General features: G+C 36.7%; 1 protein-coding gene across 1 annotated transcript in view; it reads right to left on the minus strand.

The window, feature by feature from the left end:
- The window catches only part of DNAH6 (dynein axonemal heavy chain 6), a 244,011-nt gene that overhangs the window by 158,933 nt on the left and 62,427 nt on the right, over positions 1-22,651 (minus strand). Inside the window, exons 7-17 of the mRNA XM_035001185.1 lie at positions 22,024-22,158; positions 21,817-21,937; positions 20,282-20,399; positions 18,122-18,290; positions 15,770-15,886; positions 14,054-14,254; positions 11,783-11,903; positions 8,349-8,500; positions 7,350-7,502; positions 5,601-5,852; positions 2,303-2,431 (exon numbers count right to left, since the gene is read on the minus strand). Coding sequence (XP_034857076.1) covers positions 2,303-2,431; positions 5,601-5,852; positions 7,350-7,502; positions 8,349-8,500; positions 11,783-11,903; positions 14,054-14,254; positions 15,770-15,886; positions 18,122-18,290; positions 20,282-20,399; positions 21,817-21,937; positions 22,024-22,158 — 1,668 coding nt within the window. The remainder of the gene's footprint in view (positions 1-2,302; positions 2,432-5,600; positions 5,853-7,349; positions 7,503-8,348; positions 8,501-11,782; positions 11,904-14,053; positions 14,255-15,769; positions 15,887-18,121; positions 18,291-20,281; positions 20,400-21,816; positions 21,938-22,023; positions 22,159-22,651) is intronic.

Consider the following 22,651-nt stretch of genomic DNA (forward strand, 5'->3'; position numbering starts at 1 on the left):
AACCCCTGGGTTGTATATGAACACTGTAGGGAGAAAGACTGCAAGAAAATCAAGAAGCTATTTTCATAGAAGCATTTTAAAACTGCCTTGGCTTAGAAATGAACAAACCCCCAGGGGGATTGTTTGCACAGAGATAAGCTAGGGCTTTGAACATTCCATCCAACAGCAGCTGAATACACATTCTTTCGAAGTGCACACATAACATTCCCTAGGATAGATCATATGATAGGCTACAAGACAAGTCTTAGCAAATTTAAGATTAAAATCATACCAAGTATTTTTTTCAATCAGAATGGTTTGAAATTAGAAATCAACAAGAGGAGAGCTGGAAAATTTATAAGCATGTGGAAACTAAACAACACACTCCTGAAAACCAGGTTAAAGGGGAAATCAAAGGGAAATAAAACAAAAAAAAAACTTGAAACAAATGAAAACACAGCATGCCAAAATCTATGGGATGCTGCAAAAGCAGTTCTGAGAGGACAGTTTATAGTGATAAATGTATGTATTAAATAATAGGAAGATAACAAACAATTTTACACATTAAGGAAGCTGAAAAAGGACAAACTAAGCCCAAAATTAGCAGAAGGAAGGAAATAAAGATCAGGGTGGAAATAAATTAGAGACCAGAAAAATAGAAAAGATCAATGAAATTAAGAGCTGTTTTTTCAAAAAAGATGAACAAAATAGATAAACATTTAGCCAGATGAAGAAAAAAAAAGAAGACTTAAATAAAATCAGAGGAAACTTTATACCAGATACCACAGAAATACAAAAAATTGTAAGAGACTACTATGAATAGTTATATGCCAACAATTAAATTATATCACTTAAAAGAAATAGATAAATTCCTAGAAACATATAACATACCAAGACTGAATCAGGAAGAAGTAGAAAATCTAAATAGACCAATAAGGAATAAGGAGATTGAACCAATAATCAAAACCTCCCAACACAGAAGAGTCCAAAAGTAGATGGCTCCAGGAGCAGATGGTTTTACTGGTGAATTCTACCAAACATTTAAAGAAGAACTAATGCCAATCTTTCTCAGACTTTTTCCCCCAAAACTGAAGAGGTGGGAATACTTCCAAAGTCATTTTATGAGATCAGCATCACCCTGACATTATGGATCTAACCTTGTCTTCATTAAGAATTAGAAGTAATTTCCTTAGGCCAGTTAGATCTTTACTCCTATCCCCCAAGTGACTGAGAGCTGCAGAAGGAAGGGTAGACCTGAGGTGATCATGAAAGAAGAATTAATCAAGAATGGATACAGAGTGTGGAAAGAAGGGGACATACTTTTATTTCAGGCTCTGGCTCAAGCAGTGCTATCCTTTCTGACCCAAGATGTGCCCACCTGTTAGTTATAACTTTTTATCAAGCAATGTTTCCTCAATACCTCACTTCCCACTGCATACTGTCCCATCTTGTAGGTCAGTTAACTCAACCTGGGAACAACTTTGAACCCTAGTTCTCCAATGCACAAATCTCAAGTACCGCACCAGTGACATCGTCTAGAGTCACACTCATTATTTTGCAGATTGCCCCCACCAAGTCCTGGGCTCTGGAATGGACAGCTCCTCATATAACTTTCTGGCCATCCATCTGGGGCTCTGGAATAGATAGGTACATTCCCACGTGAGGTCCAGACACTCCTCCAAGACTGCTGGGGAGACTAACAATACCTCTCATTGCTGGTGGCTCCCTGGGTTTGACCCTAGGAATCTCTTCTTTCCTATTCTCTTTTCTTTTTGGTCTCTTTAATAACTGTTCAGAGCACTTAAAGCTCTTACTCATTTCTCTTCATTTTTCTTGAGACTTCGAAACCTACCCTTTTTTGGGATCCATCTATTCCCTGGCTTACCCAAATTCTCTTCTTTCACCAAATTGGCGCATCAAACCAGGGCAAATCAGGCAACATTCATGGAATCATAACACACACAAGAATGTAAAAGAAGCTTGAATATTATTCAAGAAAGACTAGAGGGGCTTTAATTGACCACGTTAAAAAATCCACATACATATTTTAACAAAGAAAGTGCAGTCCCTGGTCTGAGGGTTTACCTATAATTCATCATTATTTTTTTATTAAGAAAGATACTTTGTCTCTCATGTGTACTAATCTTTAAACACTTCAAAGGCAGAGAACACATCATATTTGTATTTCAGACCATTCTGGTACAATGACTAGCACATAGGTGTCCAAACATTGAATGTTAGAGCCACATTCTTGAGGGTGGTTGTGCATCAATGCCATTTCTATGCATATGTTTTAAAAACAGATGTGTAGAACTGTCCTTACCTTAAAATTCTTCTGATAGGATTTATACTGAAACGCACGTTTTTGAAGATCATCTAGAACTACCTGCAGCTCATTCAACATGAGCTTTATTTTGTCTTGGTCAGCAGTGATATCCAAAATCTGTGGATCCTGTAAAATTAAGATAATTTTTGATTAGTCATTCCTACTTTTGATGTTGACCATTAAATTAAATGAATTCATAAACATTTTCAAAAAATATTTTTCTAATTCTCTTTTCACTCTGATTTTTAGAAAATGTTAAAATGGTTGCTTTTCTTGCATTTTAAAGCAATAGATGTACCTTGTAAAAAAAAGTACAGAAATAAATAAAGAAGTGTCATGGGGACAATATTGTTTTTAAATAGTACCTAATATATTTCCCGCATCTACTTTCATTCCCTACACTTCCTCAACCAGCATGACTTCAGGTAAGGAGAGGAGCATGCAATAGGGAAGACAAGGAAGAGCACATGATATAAGGGAAATTCCTATTGTACATTCATGGAAATAGGAAGCCCTTTGATTTCTGAGAGGTAGGAAGAGAGAAGATAAGGAATAAGTGGTCAGATATCAATTTTCCTGGCTGACCTGTTGAGGTTGAAACCCTACCCAGTGAATGGGAATGGAAAGGTTTAGGAGCAAAGAAGGAACACCTAACTAGGTTTGGGAGAATCTGAGAAATTGGAAGAATCTGAGAACTATTATAACCATAGCTTGGGAGGATAATCTCTGATTTGGCATGGTACTGCATTCAAAATGGCAACATGTTCTAGAAAAAGCTAAGGGAAGTGTCTAGCAGAAGGGCCTTGTGTTTACACTCTGGTGCCTTCATGGCTTGGGTTGGCACTTGGTGGATCATGAAGTTCTCATATGCCTTGATTCTGGCAATGGGAACCACAGCTAGTACTGGAGGACTAGAAGGAGCCTAAGATCAGGATGAGGAGGCCACAGATCACTTGAGACTGTAGACTATAGCAGAAATGATGGATTACAGCAGGAGGGGCCAACACGGTACCCAAAGAATCAAGAAGGACCTTAGCTAACAGCTGCTTGGGACCACCAGGCCCAGCCCAGCCAAACTGCACTAGAAGTCCTATGGTCCAGAGGACACTAAGAGGTCTGGATGCCCCCTCCCTCCATCCACCAGGAGGAAATGCACATTTCCACTTACGGGCAAGACGCTGGAGATAATGGTGGCAGGGGTGAAGAAATGCCCAATAGGCATTTTGAATTGAATTAAAATCTATCAGAAAGAGACCAAGCTAGAATGAAATAGACATTTCAAACTGAAATAAATTGCATTATCATCACTTGTCACACTGAGGTTTTTTTCTCCAACTCCCTCTATCATCAAGAGTAGAGGTCTTGACAGCAAGATGGTATCATTTATAGAAATAATAAGTTTGCAGTTTTTTGCTCAAGAGTGATAATGAATTCATTCCAAACCTTCTATGGAAGAAGCACTTGCTGGAGAGAATCTCTGCTGTCATTTCTGTGTGTGTGCATCATGTTTTTTACAATGCACGATTACACATGATGCACTTGCCAGCACTTTTGCTCTCTCTAGCAATCCACATACATGTATACAGTTAATAGCAGATTATCAACCATTGGAAGCAGACTGCCTAAGCTTGAATCCTGGTTCCTCCATTTATTATGTGTGTGACCCTGCGTTACTTAACCTCCCTGTCCCTTTGTTTTCTTCTCTATAAAATATGAATACTAAAACCTTATTGGTGTTCTGAGAATTAAATGAGTTAAAACGTGCAAACATATATAAGAATGTTCCAAGAAGCATTATTCATCCTTGTCAAAAACTGTAAACAACCCCAATATCCAATATCCATCAATCATGGAATAATTAACTGTGGCATACAATGAAATACTACATGGCAACAAAGATGGATAAACTACATTCACTCACAGCATCATGGGTGAATCTCAGGAATATAACAAACTAAAATAAAGGACATACTGTATGATTCTATTTAACTGAAGTTCATAACTGAAGTTCATAAACAAGCAAAACTGATTTATAGCATTAGAATTCAGGGTAGTGGCTTCCTTTGGGGAGGAAGAAAAGGCTAGTGATTCAAGGGAATCCTAAAGGTACCAGTAACATGAGTAATGGATACTTGGGTGTGCTCATTTCTGATAACTCATGAAGTTGTAAAGTTATTATAGTTATGTTCAGTTTTTTTCTGGGTGAAAAATACAAAAATATTTCAATATAAAAATAAAAATACAAAGACCTTAGAACAGTACTTGACACATAGTAAGTACACAATAAATATTAGCTACTTTTATGTTTCCATGTCAATATGTATAAACATACTTTGTAATCTTTAATGTCTACATTGTATTCCTTTGAGCAAATGTACCCTAATACCTTTTATTCATTCTCTGTTGATGGACACTGAAATGTTCCCATTTTTTTCTGATTTGATTATAATTTTATGTGCTTTTATACTTCTGTGATCAGATTTAGTTAATATTAATAATAAAATAGTAGATCATTACAAAATTATATTTCTTTTATTAACATATAATGTATTATTTGCAAAATTATATTTTCATGTATGCTGCTTCTGTTAAGAATCACCCAGCTATCTCTTCTAAATTCTTAAAAAATTTCCCTTGTATCTTTTGTATAGCAAAATTGGTACATTAAAGTTAACCAAATATTCTTCATTACCATTTATCAATGTAGATAGATTCTTCTTCTTCCTAAATGTGAATTTCCTAATATGTACCTAAGCAAATTTTAAAATTGTGACAATAGCTACAAAATATGTTAAAAAGTTATAGAAGCACTCATTTCAAAATAATAAATACAAGTCAGGAGAAAGGAAATATTACATATGCTTTACTTGCAATGGTCTGGAATTTATTCAGTACTTAGAGGTTCAGAAACATGTTTGGTTTTTAATAGCAGCTCAAAGATACTGTTAATGGATTAGAACAAAACCACAAAAATAGAAGTTAAGTCAGGTTAAAATGAACTATGATCCTAAAATAGCTTAATTAAAATATAATAGTCCAGTTTTACACAGATTATTATTTTTTTAATTTTTTTTTTTTAAGATTTTATTTATTTGCGAGAGAGAGAATGAGAGACAGAGAGCATGAGAGGGAGGAGGGTCAGAGGGAGAAGCAGACTCCCTGCTGAGCAGGGAGCCTGATGTAGGACTCGATCCCGGGACTCCAGGATCATGACCTGAGCCGAAGGCAGTCGCTTAACCAACTGAGCCACCCAGGCGCCCCGATTATTATTTTTTTAAATCCTGCTTTAGCTTACTTGTGCTTGTAGCTTTACTTCATTCACTTCGTTGGTTAGGTCTTCAAGGTCTCTACCCAAATGCTGAGAAAATTGCCTGATCCTTGTTTCTCGGTCACCCACGGATTTATCGATGGCGTTCCGAACTGCAACAATGGATGGCTTCATAGTAGCAAAAACAGCGAAGTCTTCCGGAGGTGTGGGGACCTGATACTGTTCAATGAGCTTGTACATCTGAATCACTACATTGCCTTCATCTTCAAGGCTTTCGATCTAAATAGAAACATTGGTTGCTTGTTAAATATATCAGAGTCTGATTATTCCCTTTCAGTGTTGTCTTCTAGGAGACAGTCACTGTGCACTGTGAACATCTCACATTCATAACCAGGACAGGAGGAGTGTGCTTAATGGTACAATCCCCCTGGCTAAAGCCTCCTGGTTGATAAAGACAGCCGTTGCTACGGTACAGGTAATCAGGCCCAGGAGGTAAGTTGTTCGGAGCTGAGCACAGTTAGTATGACTCTTACAAATGTTTATTGTTCTCTTCTCTCTCTCTTTTGGTCTCCAGTAGCATTAAACAGTGCCAATATTTGGTTTTCAGGGACAACATGTGCTGGAAGAATGCTCCACTGCAATTATCTGAGCTCGCAGGCATGCATGCTGAGCAGGGGTTGTCCCAGAGCAGCCCCTGAGGTATGCACGGGCCATGATTCTGGCTGCATGTTCCCTACTATCCTTTAATAAATACTTCTACTATCTTCAACGGACTACTAAACATCTTCACTTTGATGTCCTATCTTCAGTGGATGGTGCCTTTCCTAATTTTCTGGGAAGGGACTCTCCAGTTTGGGGGGAACCCTCCTCTTCCACTCTGCCACGTGGCTAGAGTGGGAACAGCCATGTTCACACAACTTGACCCAAACCCCTGGCCACAAGTTGAACAAAGCAGCACAAAATTGGGACCTGGCAAACCCCGCTTAGTCTCCCTCTCGCTGAACATGGGAAGAGTTAGACTGTAGGGGTTGGCAGAGGCTATTTGCTTCCATGTGGAAACAAAGCATGTCCTTGACACGAGAAGAGAACTGCACAGAGGCTTTTATTTATTTTTTTCAAGATTTTATTTATTTATTTATTTGAGAGCAAGAGAGATCACGATGGGGTGGGATGGGCAGAGGGGGAAGCAGGCTCCCCACTGAGCAGTGAACCTGATGCAGGACTTGATCCCAGGACTCTGGGATCATGACCTGAGCTGAAGGCAGCTGCTTAACTGACTGAACCACCCAGGCACCCTGCACAGAGGCTTTGAGAGAAATGATTCCCAACCCTTCACTTGGGAATCACAATTCCATGATCACTGATCACAAATAAGAATTGCAGGAAATTGTGACTGAGAGCAGTGGCTTTGTGGCCAGAGACTCAAAGTCGAGCTCCACCACAAACTTTGTGATCTTGGGCAACATAACTTTTTTCAGTCCCTGTTTCCTTATCTGGGGAATGAGAAAAAATTATCTACACTTCTTAAGTTTTTGTGAGGATTAAAAATGTAATAACATACATAAAAAATTTACCATAATTCCTGATTAGCAGTAAAAGTTTGATCAATGTTAGCTCTCATTATTGCTGTGATGTAGGGCGTTCACTTACATTGTCTGAAAGTGTTTCTGATATTTTGACCGCTGTTTATTGACCTTCAGTCCCTCAATTTCTCTTATTTGTCTTCCTTATCTACCACAAGGACTGGAATATTGAGTTATATGAAAATCAACTCACCCTTTCCTGAATTTCATCAAGAAATACTAAGCTGTTAACATATTCTATGGTGGTTGTTGGAACAAACTCAAGTTTATACTCTGCATCTTGTGCCTCAGAGATAATGGCATCCACTTTTTTCTTGCTTTGACGGGGAAGCATGTAATTTAGCACCTAGGAAAGAAAAAGAAAATGTGAATCATAACTATTTAAATATTTTCATTTCATTAAATATTTTAAAGGAATCCTAATTGAATGTTAAATCAGCAGCTCTGTCTTCTGTAACCTACAGTAGGGGTCAGCAGAGGTTTTCTGTAAGGACTGGATCGTGACTATTTTAGATTTGCAGGACAGACACAGTCTGTGTCACGAGTACTCAACTCTGCCCTTGTAGTGAGAAAGCAACCATAGGTAATACAAAAGCAAATTGTCATGGTTGTATGTACAACACAGGTGGCAAACTGGATTTGCCCTGTGGGCTATAGTTTGCCAGACCTTGCTTTACACCATTGTCTCGTTGGAGGTATTTGACAATATTACAGGTATACTCTGGCTCCAAAAGAAGACATGAAAGTTATTGCAGGATCCATACAAATGTCCTCAGCAATACCATTCACTTAAATATAATCAGATCTTTAGGGACAGTTTCAGAGCAGGAAATGATGTCCTAAACTGGATCTCAGTATCATTAAGTCAACAAACATTCCCATTAGAACACTGAGCTGTTATAGTGGTGTCTCTTGGGCAGGAAGCCTTGAAATGCTCCAACAAAGGAAAACGAAATGGGAATAAGAGGCTAGTCTGAGGCCTGCAAGTCCCCTCCCTTCCCTCAACTGAAAGCTGACTATGCTTGGGACAGAACAAACATGGGACTTTTCTTAGGAATTAAGGATGCCCAGTAAGTTATGTTAATTTTAACATATTTGCAATACTACAAAATAAAGATAGTCTATTTGTAGTAGAAAAATTGTAACATAATTATAGAGACTATAATTAAAGTTTTTCCTTGTTTATAGTTACCTCCAAGCATCGCAAAGGTGATGGAATTAGTTTTTCTTTTAGCAGCTTTGTATCAACGAGCAGCAATCCTACATTTCTGGTAGGTCTCAGAGCTACTGCATCCTTGTGCTGTCTGTGATATTTTTCCAGTTGTACTCTAAAAAACTCAACATCTACATAAAATTATCATATAAAGCATAAAATATATTAAATTTTAAAGGATCATTATGAAATACATTAAAAATCATTGCATTATTAAATTTATAGATGTATTTATAATGCTATTTTCCTGATGTATAATACCTTGAATAACTTCAAAATGTTAATTCATAATGCTTTATATTTTATTCTTGTACTAAAGAAAATAATATTCAATAATGTAAATACATTTTCTGGCTCCTACTAAGAGATGGCAGATGAAAATCATTTGTAATTGTATTAGAGGATCTAGTCTGGAATGGACTGGATCTTAGAGTCAGGTTGGAGTTGGGCTTCATGGGAGGGTTCTCCCACATGGCACCTCCATATAAAGCATTCTGAGGATATTAATAACAAAAGTGTAAAACACAAGAGATCAAGCATAGCTGGTTATCTCATTCCTTTTCCCAACACCTCTCTGCCAATCCTGCTCCCACATCACGGCTAAGGCTTTGCCGATGTGCATGTGCCATATGCTGCAGTTGCATTTTAATAATCTTCCTATTTTCATTTTCTCCCTTCTCCAATCTACCTGGAACCAGTGGAGACCTGATTACCTTTGAATACAATTGTATCGTACTGTTGGTCAAAAACAGCTCTTTATAATATACATGTAATACTAAACTATTCTGCCTGTCTTTAAAAATCTTGTACCCTCTGGGCCTGTAAAAATTTAGCTAACTTTGGAGTGCCTGGGTGGCTCAGTTGGTTGATCAGGTCATGCTCTCAGGGTCATGAGATTGAGCCCCACATCAGGCTCTGTGCTCAGCATGGAGTCTGCTGGAGATTCTCTCTCACTCTCTCTCCCTCTCCCTCTGCCCCTCCCTCCCTAAAATAAATAAGCAAATCTTAAAAAAAATTAGTTAACTTTATTTCTAAGTACTTCCTCCACAGATTGATTTCCTTACTGCTCTCTATTCTCTTTCTATAGCCCTCCTCCACCATCCCAAAAAGGAAAGGGTGTTGATTCTTGTCTTTATTCATGTCATCTCCTCTCCTGAATATAAGGGTCAGTTTGACATAGTATAAAGAACAGTGTTAGAAAACATAAGCTCAAGTCTTTAACCCATATTTAGCTTTGGTTAAGTCAATCTTTCTGAGTTAGCTTCAGCTTCCTCATAATACACAAAAGGGTCAACAGTTATCTATCCTACTCACTTCAGAAGGTTTAGATGTGTATATTTTTGAGAACTGACAAAATGAGGATATCAAGTAATCTGAGACGTCCTCCAGTAAAAAAAACCTGTATAATGTGGCTTGGTCTAGTATTTTCCAAACTTATTTGAACACAGAGTATTTTTTCATGGTATCATGTAATTATCCTTCAGAATAGTGGTCCAAGCAATTGGAAATAGAGTAGATCTATAAATGACTCAGGTGGAAAGGGAGCGATAACTCCTCCTAAAATCCTAAGATTTTTTAAAAGTGAAGAAACCCTATGAGTGCTATTAGACTCCATTGTGAGAGCCAACACAAGAATAATGGGTACACCAAAAGGAGAAGAGAAGAAGGAAGTAGAGAGGTTAAAGAAATAATAGCTGTGAACTTCCCAAACCTGGGGAAAGAACTAGTCATACAAGTCCATGAAGCTAATAGATCATTTTACTATATCAATGCAAAAAGACTCTCTCCAAGACACATTATCATGAAGCTGTCAAAAGCCAATGATAAAGAAAGAATCTTAAAGGTGGCCAGGGAAAAAAAAAGAAAGTAACCTACAAAGGAACCTCCACTACACTATGAGCAGATTTCTCAGCAGAAATTCTACAGGCTGGGAGAGAACAGAATGATGGATTTAAAGTATTGAAAGATTAAAAATTGTCAGCCAGGAATACTCTATCTAGCAAAGCTATCCTTCAGATATAAAGGAGAAATAAAGACTCCCAGACAAACAAAAGTTAAGGGGGTTCATCACCACTAGCCCTCCCTTACAACAAATGTTGAAAAGAGCTTGTCTACCTGAAATGAAAAGATAAAAATACACAAAACTTTGAGTAAGGTGATAAACAGAACCACAAAATTGTAACTCTATTTTAGAATATGATGTTAAACAATTATAGCACAAAGATTAAAGGAAAAAAGCATTACAAATAGCTATAGCTACATATTTTGGTAACAAACTCACAGCATATAAAGGGATAAAATGTGGCAACATAAATATAAAAGGGGAGGAGGAAAATAAAAGAACTTATATAGGCAAATGAAGATAAGTTACTATCAGCAGAAAAAGGACTATTTTATCTATGAGACATTTTATACAAACCTCACAATAACCACCAAACAAAAATCTAGAGCAAAGACACACACACACAAGAGGGAGAAATTGACCAAATCATCATAGAAAGCCACCAACCTAAGAAGGTAAACAGAAACACAAACAAAGAGAAAGAGAGATACAAAACAACCAGAAAATAAAAAATAAAGTGGCAGTAGTAAGTCTTCATATTATAAATGATCATCCTAAATGTAAATGGATTGAACTCACCCATCAAAAGGCACAGAGTTGCTGGCTGGATTAAAACACAAGACCCAAACTATATGCTTCATAAGACTCATCTCAACTCCAAAAACAAACATCAACTCAAACTGAAGAGGTGGAAGATGATACGCCAAGCAAGTAGTAACCAAAAGAAAGTGGATGTACCCATTCTTATATCAAACAAAATAGACTTCAAGCCAAAAATCGTAATGAGAGACAAAGACCATCATGTAATGATAAAGGAGTCAATAGATCAAGAAGATATAACAATCATAAGTATATATGCTCCCAATATCTGAGCACTGAAATGTTTTAAGCAAATACTGACAGATCTTAAGAGAGAAATAGACAGGAATAATAGAGGACTTTAATACCCCACTATCAGCAATGAATAGATCATCCAGACAGAAAATCAACAAGAAACAGAATTGAATCACACTTTAGAACAAAAGAACTTAACAGACATATATAGAACATTCTTTCCAATGGCAGAATATACATTCTTCTCAAGTGCACATGCCACATTCTCCAGGATAAATCACATTCGAGGTCACAAAACTAATTTTAGGAAAGTTAAGAAGATCAAAATCACACCATGAGGTGTGGAGAGTAATTCTACATAAAAGAACCCAGAAATGAATAAATTCTTGACTTTTATCAGGCCGACTCTTTTGGGCCACAATTTCTGTCACTACACACCGACAAACAGAAACCTACAATACTATAAACCTTGACATCTCTCTCAAAAATAATTAGTAAGGACAAATGGAAAACTTACCAGGTTCTTGAAGTTTAAGAGCTTGTAAGTCAAGACTTTCATTTTCCTTGAAGAATATCTGAAACTTTTCAAATGTAGCTGCATATAATTGGGCAGATTCAAATGCTGCCTGTATGGTTTCCTAAATGTTATAAATAAACAGACAAGTAAAATTATATTTTTTCTGAGCAGAATTCAATTCAATATAATTAAACAAACAAACACAAATGCCTTCTCTGTGTCCAACACTATGCTTTGACCAAGGGATACACAAGTGAGGGAAGATGCCATCCTTGATGTCAAAGGGCAGTTAATGGATTCTCTTACAAAATTAAAAAAAAAAAATCTTCAAATCTGACTTTTGAAGAACTGTTCCTTATAATTAAAAGGAAGCATACTAATAATTTTTTAAATCTTAATTCCTCAATCCTTGTCTTTCATGACCTTTACATTTTTGAAGAGTATCTCATTTGTGTGTGTGTGTATGTATATGTTTTATAACTTCCAACACTTAGATTCAGTTATACATTTTTGGTACTAATACCACAGAAATGATGTATGTTCTCAGTGCACCATGATGGAAAGCACATAATGTCAATTTGTCCCATTACCCATGATGTTAACATGTTGGTTAATCTGGTGCCTGTCAGGCTTCATCACTTACTACTTTCCCCCTGAAATCAATAAATAGCTTATGTAGAAATACTTTGAGACAAAAATCCTGTTTCTCATTATACTTTTGCATTCTCATTTTAGTATGCATTGGAGATTCTTAACTCCAATTTCTTCCAACTTCCTATTTCTATGATAGCCATTGGGGTGATTTGTCTTTACATTTTCCTTCTACATTTATTAGTTGACATTCTGCTGTAAGGAAAAGCTTTCCCTTTTCATTCAATTCATTCCTTCATTCACAATATGGACTAATATGCTTTCATTTTATTCAAGAGTTTATGATACTTTTATAATCAGTATTTATTTTTATGGTCAATTTGTCCAATTTGTCTCAGGGAAATGCTTCTATGGCCTCAATACCTGAAAGACTATCTTGAATAGATAAAAATTTTTGATTCACACTTTCTTCCCTAGAGTTTCATTAAGAAATGCTATTTCATTATTGTCTTGCTTTACACATTGTTTTTGAGAAGTCTGATGCTGGTCTATTCTCTTACTTCGTAAGTTATTTGATCTTTGTGCTCTGAGACCTGGAGGAATTTTTCTTTAGCTTTAAAAGCTAATAGTTTTAAGAGGCTGTAGGTCAGAATTGATTGTTCTGGGTCAATTTTCCAAGGTACTCTGTAGGCCCTTTCAATATATAGATTTAGGGTTTCTTTTCTTGGACTAGTTATAAATGTTCTACCCTATGTTTTGTTTTTTCTCCTTCAGAGATGCCAATTAAGTGTATGTTATTTCTTCTTTGACCATCTCCTATTCCAATTATTTTCTCTCTGACCCTTTTACTTGTCCATCTCTAGCTTATTTTCATTCTCTTGGTTGTTTTTCTGTCTTTCTTCTGTTCTCATTTTTCCTATCATTCTCCTATAGTAATTATTAAATTTCCATTTGAGTTTATTCTCCCTTGGTCACAATGTAATTTCATCTTCATTTCAGAGATGAACGTTAATTTCCCATTTCTATTTTTAATTTTGAATTTTGATTCAATGTGATTTTACACATATTCAAATGCTTGTTTGAGGATATTTACTCTAGTTGGTTGTGTACCTTTTGTTTCAAGGTTTTTTGGGAGGGAAAGGAAGGAATATTCATGAGGTCTTTTAATCTTTGCTTTCTGTTTTCTCCTTATAGTGGTTTTGCACGAATTTAATATATCTTCATTTCCTCAGCTTATGGATCTGAAGTGATTTATGAGATTTATAATACAAGGGTAGTCTGTTCCATCAGTGTAGCAATGAGCAGATTATTTAATTTTTTGGCTGTGGGGAAAAAGTTGTGTGTACTTTGGTTTTTTGGTTCCCTTTAGTCTTGTAAGACCTTAAGTTTTCACCAGTTGCTTCATTTCCCCTACACCACCCCAAGTTTAAATAATGGCTCTTCTTTCTTCTTAATCTTATCTTCTCCCCTGGGAGTGAGGGAATGATGCCATCTCAGATAACTTGCACTTCTAAATCCTTTTCTGTAGTCAGTGTTCTGATCTACTAGGACTTTAAAAAAGAAATCACTTTACCATTTAGAAATTAAGTAGCATTCAGTTTAAAGAAAGGATGAAACTTTATTACTCAATTGAGAATATTAAAGATTGAGAATATTATAAAATAGTAAAAGTAAATGTACCTTTATTTGAAGGATAATTGTGTGAAAATTCTTATCATCATCAAATACTGCTGATAGGCTTGGCCCAGATCCACAGGTTTTTTCTTCAAGTTTGTTGTTAATGTAAGGTCTGGTAAAAGCATCGAAATATGTATCAGGTACAAGGTTAGGAACTGATAGCACAGTGTTTTGAAAGTGATTAATTGCGCCAGAAATACCATCCTGTTAGACAGAAAAACATAAACATAAATGTAAACATATATGATTATATTTATGAATAAGCTTGAATTTTTTGAAATGCTAAAATAAATAATTCATTCAACCATAACAAATACTGTGTTGATTCTGAGTTCATACAAATCATGTGAAGAACATGAGTTTTCTGGCCGCGAAGGGACATTCAAGAGCCCACTGCCTCTGCATGGAAGCTTCTGAGTAAGTCCCCAACCAGAGGGAACTCAGCAGTCCATTTGTCCTTATAAATATCCTAAAATAACCTATCTGATAAATTACAGAATCATAGACTACTGATTTGGAAGGAACCTTAACACTCATCTGCCTTCTCATCTTACAGATGCATAAATTGAACCTTAGAGTGGTAAGTGGTTTCCCCAAGGTCAAATAACCCATTAACTGTAAGGGCAAGACTAGAATCTAGAGATCCTGATTACTAGTGCTTTTGTGCTACAGTATACCAGGAAATATAGACTCTGACTGGTTTACTAATCTATACATGTACACAAATGAAGAGGACAGAATTCTAAGATGGCCCCCAAGATTCCCTCCCTCTGGTGTACATACCTTGTACAATCCCTTCCTCTTGAATATGGAGGGAGGGAGGGCCTGTGAATATGATGGGATGCCACTCCCATGATTAGGTTACATTATATAGAAAGTTAAAGGAATTTTGCAGATATAATTAAGGTCCCAAATCAGTTGACTCTGAGTTAATCAAAAAGGTATACCCTTGGTATGCCTGACCGAATCAAGTGAAAACCCTTAAAAGAGGGATTGTGCCCTTCCCAAAGGAGATTTTCTAACTGGTCTTCAAGAAGCAAACATCCATACTGTAAACTGATTATAGAGTTGGCCACATGGCAAGGAACTACAGGTGGTTTCTAGGATCTAAGGGTGGTCCCCTGCCGACATCCCTCAAGAAAACAGGAACTTCAGTCCTATACTTATACCTATACAACAACTTGAGGGAACTTAGAAGTGGATCCTTTTCTAGTCAAACCTCTAAGGAGACCTCATCACAGCCAATACCTGAATGACTGCCTGGGGAAGCTTTGAAACAGAGGATAAGCTAAGCAGTGCCCAGACTTCTGACCCACAGAAACTGTGAGATAGCACATGGTTGTTGTTTTAAGCTGCCACATTTGTGGTAATTTGTTACACAGCAATAGATAATTAAAATATTTTCACAGATGCAGCATACCTAAAAAGATTTCAAAAATTGTACTTACTATAGTCAATTCTAAATTTTGTACAGCATATGTTCTCTAGATGGTGTACCCTACAAGCTCCCAATCTGTCTCAAGTTAAAGAAAAGGTGCTAAACTTTTAGACAGCTTTTATGTAGATGTAATGCTGTGCACAGAACAGTACTTTCTCTTTTCCTTCTGATCATTTTGAAGGAGGGACAACAGCAAACCCGCCAATCACTTGACAGTAAAACAGTTGCTTCATTTCCCAAAAAGGTACTTATAGGTGGATGCTATAAGAAGGAACACACACCAGAAAGTCTTCCAAAGAAGGCTCAAATAGTAATGATTGGACTGTCAAAATCAGTTCTGTGAGAAACATGGGGATGAGAGACTCATCTTCTTCCTGCTTTTCCACCACAGAGGTCCCCTGAAATGAACACATTTGCAGTGTGATAAAGATGTAAGAACCGGGTATAAGATAAAAGATGCCTGTATTACAAGAAGCATGTAAACTGAAGCATATACAATTAGTTGATTTCATAATGTTGGCTTGTCTTTCAACAAATATTACCACAGAAATTAAAAAATAAAGGCAAACATTAAAAGACTACACAATAGTGTAAAACTTCTCTCCTTATGAAAATGCTATCAACAAAATGGAAAGGCAAACAACAAGCTGGAAAAATATATCAGTAGTGTATATAGAATATAGGAGATTGATAATATTTAAATAGAAATATATTTGATATACTCAGTAGAAATGTATACTAATATAACAATTGATATATAAATAGATATATACTAAAATACGTATGTACTTAAATGGAAAAATGGGCAAAGCTCATAATCTGACATTTCCTAAAAGGATGATACAAGTGATCAATCTCCTTCTTGTTCTTATACTCAAGATAGTTTACTCAGTAACAACATTTATTATTTACTGTGTGCCAGGCAGTGCTAAGTATTCATGTACCCACATCAACCATATGAAGCAGATATCATTATTACCCCCATGAGAAAAATAGGATCTGGAGAAGGTAAGACATTTCATTCAGGACCCACTGGTTATTAAATGCCAGGCCAGCACTCAAATCCAGGTCTTTCTGACCACCAACCTATGTTCTTATCCCTGCACTGGGGTGACAATTAAAGGAATATAACAGTTAAAAGCAGTGATGTACTACTTTACAACCATCAGACTGACCACAATGAAAATGAATGATAATATCTAGTGTGCATGTGGTTCATTCTCAAACATTGCTAGAAAGGTTGTAAATTGACACAAAACTTTTTGGGAAGTTAATGCATCAGTATCAAAAGCACATTTCTGACCCAAAAATTCCATATCTAGGAATTTCTTCTAAGGGGAAAAAATCATAGATGTGTGAAAAATGTATGGACAAGGATGTTCTTTGCTTATTTGGAATAATAAGAAACAAAGATGTCTTTGCTTATTTGCAGTATGAGAAAGTGATCAACGATAGAAAATTATTTAGCAGATGTACAGCTGTTATATCTCACATATATATATATGTGAGAATATTATATGGAAAAATACATATTGCCTTTGGAGATTTTTCACAATACATTGCTAAGTGGAAAAAGAATGTGTTAAAGCAGTAAGTATGGTACCTTCTTTCACCTGGGAATAGTTATCTTTGGATAGCAGAGGATCCTTTTCTTTGTATATTTCTGTGTTCTTCCAATTTTCTTCACTTAACATATATTACTTTTATAATTAGAAAATAAATGTTACTTTCAAAATATAATAGTACTCAGAAAAAGGAGGAATTGAGACTAGGGGAGGAGAGAAAGTAATCAAAAGGAGTATGCAACTAAAATTCAACTTTTGGAGAAAAGGGAAACTATGGCAAAGAGCATGCAGCCTTGAAACTTCATAGCTGGGTTTCCTGGGGAGGCAGTTGAAAGGTGCAGGTAGGAAGCTCGATGAAACCAGGTATGCATGTTTTGCTATGTTTTTAGGTATCTGGCATGAAGTATTAGATAGAATGGAGCTAGGGGAAGCTTATTGGGAAACATGGATATGAAATGATATGATTTCTCTCTTAGCTATGCTAGAATGCAAAGATTTGTAGTACTTCATCTCAAATGTCTCAAATTGCTCTGTGTCTCTAAGATCAACATCCTCCCAAGAGGTTATCCACTCAAAGCACAAAGGTTTGCTTCCATGATTTGCTTCTTCTCACCCCTAAACCATTGTTTATCTTTCATTTATACCACCTTCCCTGCTTTTCTCTGCCAGTTCATGCCCATGATGACCCCCAAACCATAAGCTTCTTGGGGGCAGGAATCCTATCTATGCTTTTCATCACTATAAACCCAACAACCAGCACAGGGGTTGGTACATAGTAGGTACTTAAGAAATATTTGTCCAGTGTACACATGAATAGCCTTTAGCAAATTCCTATGAGACAGACAGCAACATCTAGCACTAGCTTGCCTGTATTATTAGGTATTTGGTGATATGGTGATTTTCATTCTGCCATTTCAAGTGCATATGGTAAGCTCTGATTGTCCTGTGAAATCTAAGCATTTCTGCTACTTTTCAAGTACATAGAAAACAGTATAATTCATAGGACATAGTAAGTATGCCTCAATAAATGCTGACCTACGAATTTTCTTAATTTTTGTCTGAATATACCTTTTTCTCAGTGACTTCAGGCTTCTCTTCAGTAATCCATTTCTGAATGACATCTGCTGAAGGTGTTCGTTTTAGCTTGTCAGTAAGATAATTCAAAAGAGAGTTAACAGAATTTACTGTTAGGATGTGCATTGTGTTCTCAATTAGATAGTCATTTAGACGGATAAAGCTTGAAAAGAAAAAAAATACAGCTTCAGTTTTCTATATTCACTACTATGAAAGTGACACTAAACCAAATATTTTTGAAAGTGACACTAAACCAAATATTCAAAATTTAAAATATCATAATTTCTCTTTGAATTTCCATTTATGTTATAATAACAGAGACTTACTGTCCAAAAGAGTTATTCTTGGACATTCTTCATTTTAAAACACAAATATATTCAAATATATAGCATCAATTTAGCTGGGTGTTCTAACTATCCAAAAGTATATTTAATGAGCAATATAGCTGGTATGGAAAATGCACCCAGATCATCTAGCCAAAAGGGCCATAAGATTCTTTATGACCTCACTGATATGAGGAATTCTTAATCTCATGAAACAAACTGAGGGTTGCTGGAGTGGGGGGCTGGTGGGAGGGATGGGGTGGCTGGGTGATAGACATTGGGGAGGGTATGTGCTATGGTGAGTGCTGTGAATTGTGCAAGACTGTTGAATCTCAGATCTGTACCTCTGAAACAAATAATGCAATATATGTTAAGAAAAAAAAAGAAGAAGAAGATAGCAGGAGGGGAAGAATGAAGCGGGGGAAATCGGAGGGGTAGACGAACCATGAGAGACGATGGACTCTGAAAAACAAACTGAGGGTTCTAGAGGGGAGGGGGGTGGGAGGATGGGTTAGCCTGGTGATGGGTATTGAGGAGGGCACGTTCTGCATGGAGCACTGGGTATTATGCACAAACAATGAATCATGGAACACTACATCAAAAACTAATGATGTAATGTATGGTGATTAACATAACAATAAAATTTTTTTAAAAAGATGCTTTAAAGAAGAAATCAGAAAATATACAACAGCTGTAACTCACATTCTAATGGTAAAGGTGTGAAATCTTTGCTCTTGCATAAATGCTGTTTGATAGCAACTGCTAACCCAGAGATGCAGATTTTATGTTTCCTTACTTGGGTATTTAGAATAAATGTTTATTTATTCTGAATAAAGGCCAAGGGGCCTCTGTGACCTGTACTCTGACGGTGGCCTCAGGGATTGCTCCATTGACCTCTGTTGTGACCCAGCCATTTTTATCATATTATTTCATATATAAACCAGTATGCAGTTAAGATTTATTAAATATACAGCTGTCAAAGTTGGACTAAGTTAGTGGGCACTGAGGAAGAATAACAGTGTTCTATCGTGCCACACAAAATTTTTCAGATAATGTCTGGTGATTTCGTTTGCAAGTTATTTGTAATGATGAGGTTTTAGAATGGTGGGAAATCCAAACTCTAGAACAATGTCAAGACCTAGGTGAGGCTCTGGAAGGAAGGCTTTCCACCCTGGTCTCCCATGTGCCAAACCCACCTTAGGGAGAGGGTGGAGTTTTGTGTGGCAATGCTTGGCTATCTGTCATTCTTTTTAGATTTAAAAAAAATTTTTTTTTATTTGACAGAGAGAGATACAGCGAGAGAGGGAACACAAGCAGGGGGAGTGGGAGAGGGAGAAGCAGGCCTCCCGCCAAGCAGGGAGCCCGATGCGGGGCTCGATCCCAGGACCCTGGGATCATGACCTGAGCCGAAGGCAGACACTTAACGACTGAGCCACCCAGGTGCCCCTCTGTCATTCTTTAGTGACCACACCGAGGTAGTGGGCTCTCCAGGTTCACTGGAGGAGGCCCACAACTCTCTCTGTACCTGACTTCTCACCACAGCCTGCTCCATGCTTGCTCTAAGCTGGGCTAGAGGGAAACAAAGCTTTAGAGACCAAAGGGGAGCACTCGGCCTTGGGCATGCCTTCCACTCTCCACCAGCCTGACTCCCAGTGGCTGCTCTGTTGGGTGGCAGTTGGATGCGTGAGCTTCTGGGCCTGCATTCAGGTTACCATATTCCCCAAATCTCTCATCATTATTAGTGAATCCTTTGATGAAGGCTTTAATTTTTAATGAAACTTGAGAAGCCTGGATGCTCTAATTTTTCTTGAAAAAGAGAATAATCATTTACCACGTTAGCCTCAGGCAGTGATGCCTTTTGCTGGCCTGCTCTGTGTATGTCATTTTGTCAGAGTCTCCGTAAGCAGGCAACTCAATGAGACCTCCGACGTCTTGCATTTTATAATAATCTAAGAACAATAGAAAACACAATGTCAAGAATTCTTGGGTAAAAATTCCATTTCTTTCAATATGGATTAAAAGAAGAGTAAAATTCTTTTTTATGGCTGAACAGTATTCCATTGTATATACGCATACTACATCTTCTTTATTAATTTATCTATCGATGGACACTTGGGCTGCTTCCATAATTTGGCTATTGTAAATAATGCTGCTATAAACATAGGGGTGCATGTACCTCTTTGAATTAGTGTTTTCGCATTCTTTGGGTAAATATCCAGTAGTTCAATTACTGGATATAGGATTTTTCTAGTTTTAATTTTTTGAGGCGCCTCCATACTGTTTGTCACAGCGGCTGCACCAGTTTGCATTCCCACCAACAGTGCACAAGGGTTCCTTTTTCTCCACATCCTTGCCTACACTTGTATCTTGAGTTTTTTATTCTAACCATTCTGGCAGGTATGAGGTAATAATCTCATTGTGGTTTTGATTTGCATTTCCCTGATGATGCTAAGTGAAATAAATCAAAGAAATACAAATATCATTTCACTCACATGTGGAATCTAAGAAACAAAACAAATGAACAAAGGGGGAAAAAGACCAAAAAACATTAACTATAGAAAACAAACAGATGGTTACCAGGAGAGATGAGTGGAGGAATGGGGGAAATAGGTGAAGGGGATTAAGAGTACACTTATCATAATAAGCACTGAGTAATGCATAGAATTGTTGAATCGCTATATTGTACACCTGAAACTAATGTAACACTGTATGTTAACTACATTGGCATTAAAATGGAAAAAAAGGTAAGTAAAATTAAAAACCAACAAAATGTAACCAAGCATTTTGTCAAGCAATTTATCATTAACCAAATGAGATATTTCAAACTCTAGAAAACAGCCCAGTTATCCAAAAGAATTCCACATCAAAGGATTTCAACTCAACAAAAGACTGCAGACAGTTCATTAATATTCCCCTTACTCAGATTTGATCTCTATACCATGCTACCTCTTTCCCAGGAACACCTCTACACTCCTTTTCCACCTGAATTTTAGTTATTCTTTTACAGTTCTTGTCACCTGGGGCCAACCTGAGATCCACCCAGTTGCTTAATTTTAACAAACCTATTGTCCGTACTGGTAGGTTGGACATACCTTTAAGCAAAGAGGCCCTGATTCCTCTATAAAATGCTTATGAAATAAAGGTTCTGTAACCAGTTTAAAATATTATATATAAGCAGTGGTGATGCAAGGAAGATGCAGTATTTACTGTGTTTTCCCCCCTCTACAATATATACTGAATTTATAACATATCAAGTAGACACTTAGAAAAACTGAAAAAATATTTAAACTTAAGAAAAGTAGAAAAAGAGTTAATTTTTTAGAAAGCCATGACTTCTGATCTATTGAAGTATTTTCCCCTTCATACCCTCAGTAGGATTATGTAGACAGTCATCAGGAATAAATCCTGCGGCACGAAGAGCAATTCGACAAGCCTTCCTGACCACATTTTTTGCCTCATTTCGAAATTCTTCTAGGCGCTCTGTCACCTAGACATTGATGAATATGTATAATTAGTAATAGCAAACTAGCAACAATGAAAAAAAATCTTGAAACTATAGACAAAATTCCTTACCTCTTCTAACCGTATGACTTGTGCAACTTTAAATTCTTGCAGGGTGTAGGTATGACATTTTTCAATATGACAAAGTCCCATAAAACTCAAGTGATAGCATAGTTCATTTATTTTAAGAAGAGCTGGTCGCAAATACTGCATGAAAATAAAAATCTGTCATTAAAGAAAGCCCCGTCTTTTGAAAGAATAAAAATATTTGGAAAGCAAGAATGGTTATTAAGGAAAATAAATAGCTCTATGTGTTAACTGTAGCTATAACTCCAAAGTGCATACATTAAACAGGAACACATCTGAAACTTTTTCTAAAAGCATTCTTTGTCTTTCTTTTGTTTGTTTTTATTTAAATTCAAGTAGCCAACATACAGTACATCATTAGTTTCAGATGTAGAGTTCAATAATTCCTCACTTGCATACAACACCCAGTGCTCATCACATCATGTGCCCTTTTTAATGCCCATCACCCAGTTACCCCATCCTCCCCTCCCCTTCAGCAACACTTAGTTTGTTTCCTATAGTTAAGAGTCTCTCATGGTTTGTCTCCCTCTCTGATTACTTCCCATTCAGTTTTCCCTCCTTTCCCCTATGATCCTCTGTTTCTTACATTTCACATGAGTGAAACTATAATTGT

The sequence above is a fragment of the Mirounga leonina genome, unplaced genomic scaffold (genome assembly GCF_011800145.1).
Source record: "Mirounga leonina isolate KUSES-001 unplaced genomic scaffold, KU_Mleo_1.0 Mir_125, whole genome shotgun sequence".
NCBI classification, from domain to species: domain Eukaryota; kingdom Metazoa; phylum Chordata; class Mammalia; order Carnivora; family Phocidae; genus Mirounga; species Mirounga leonina.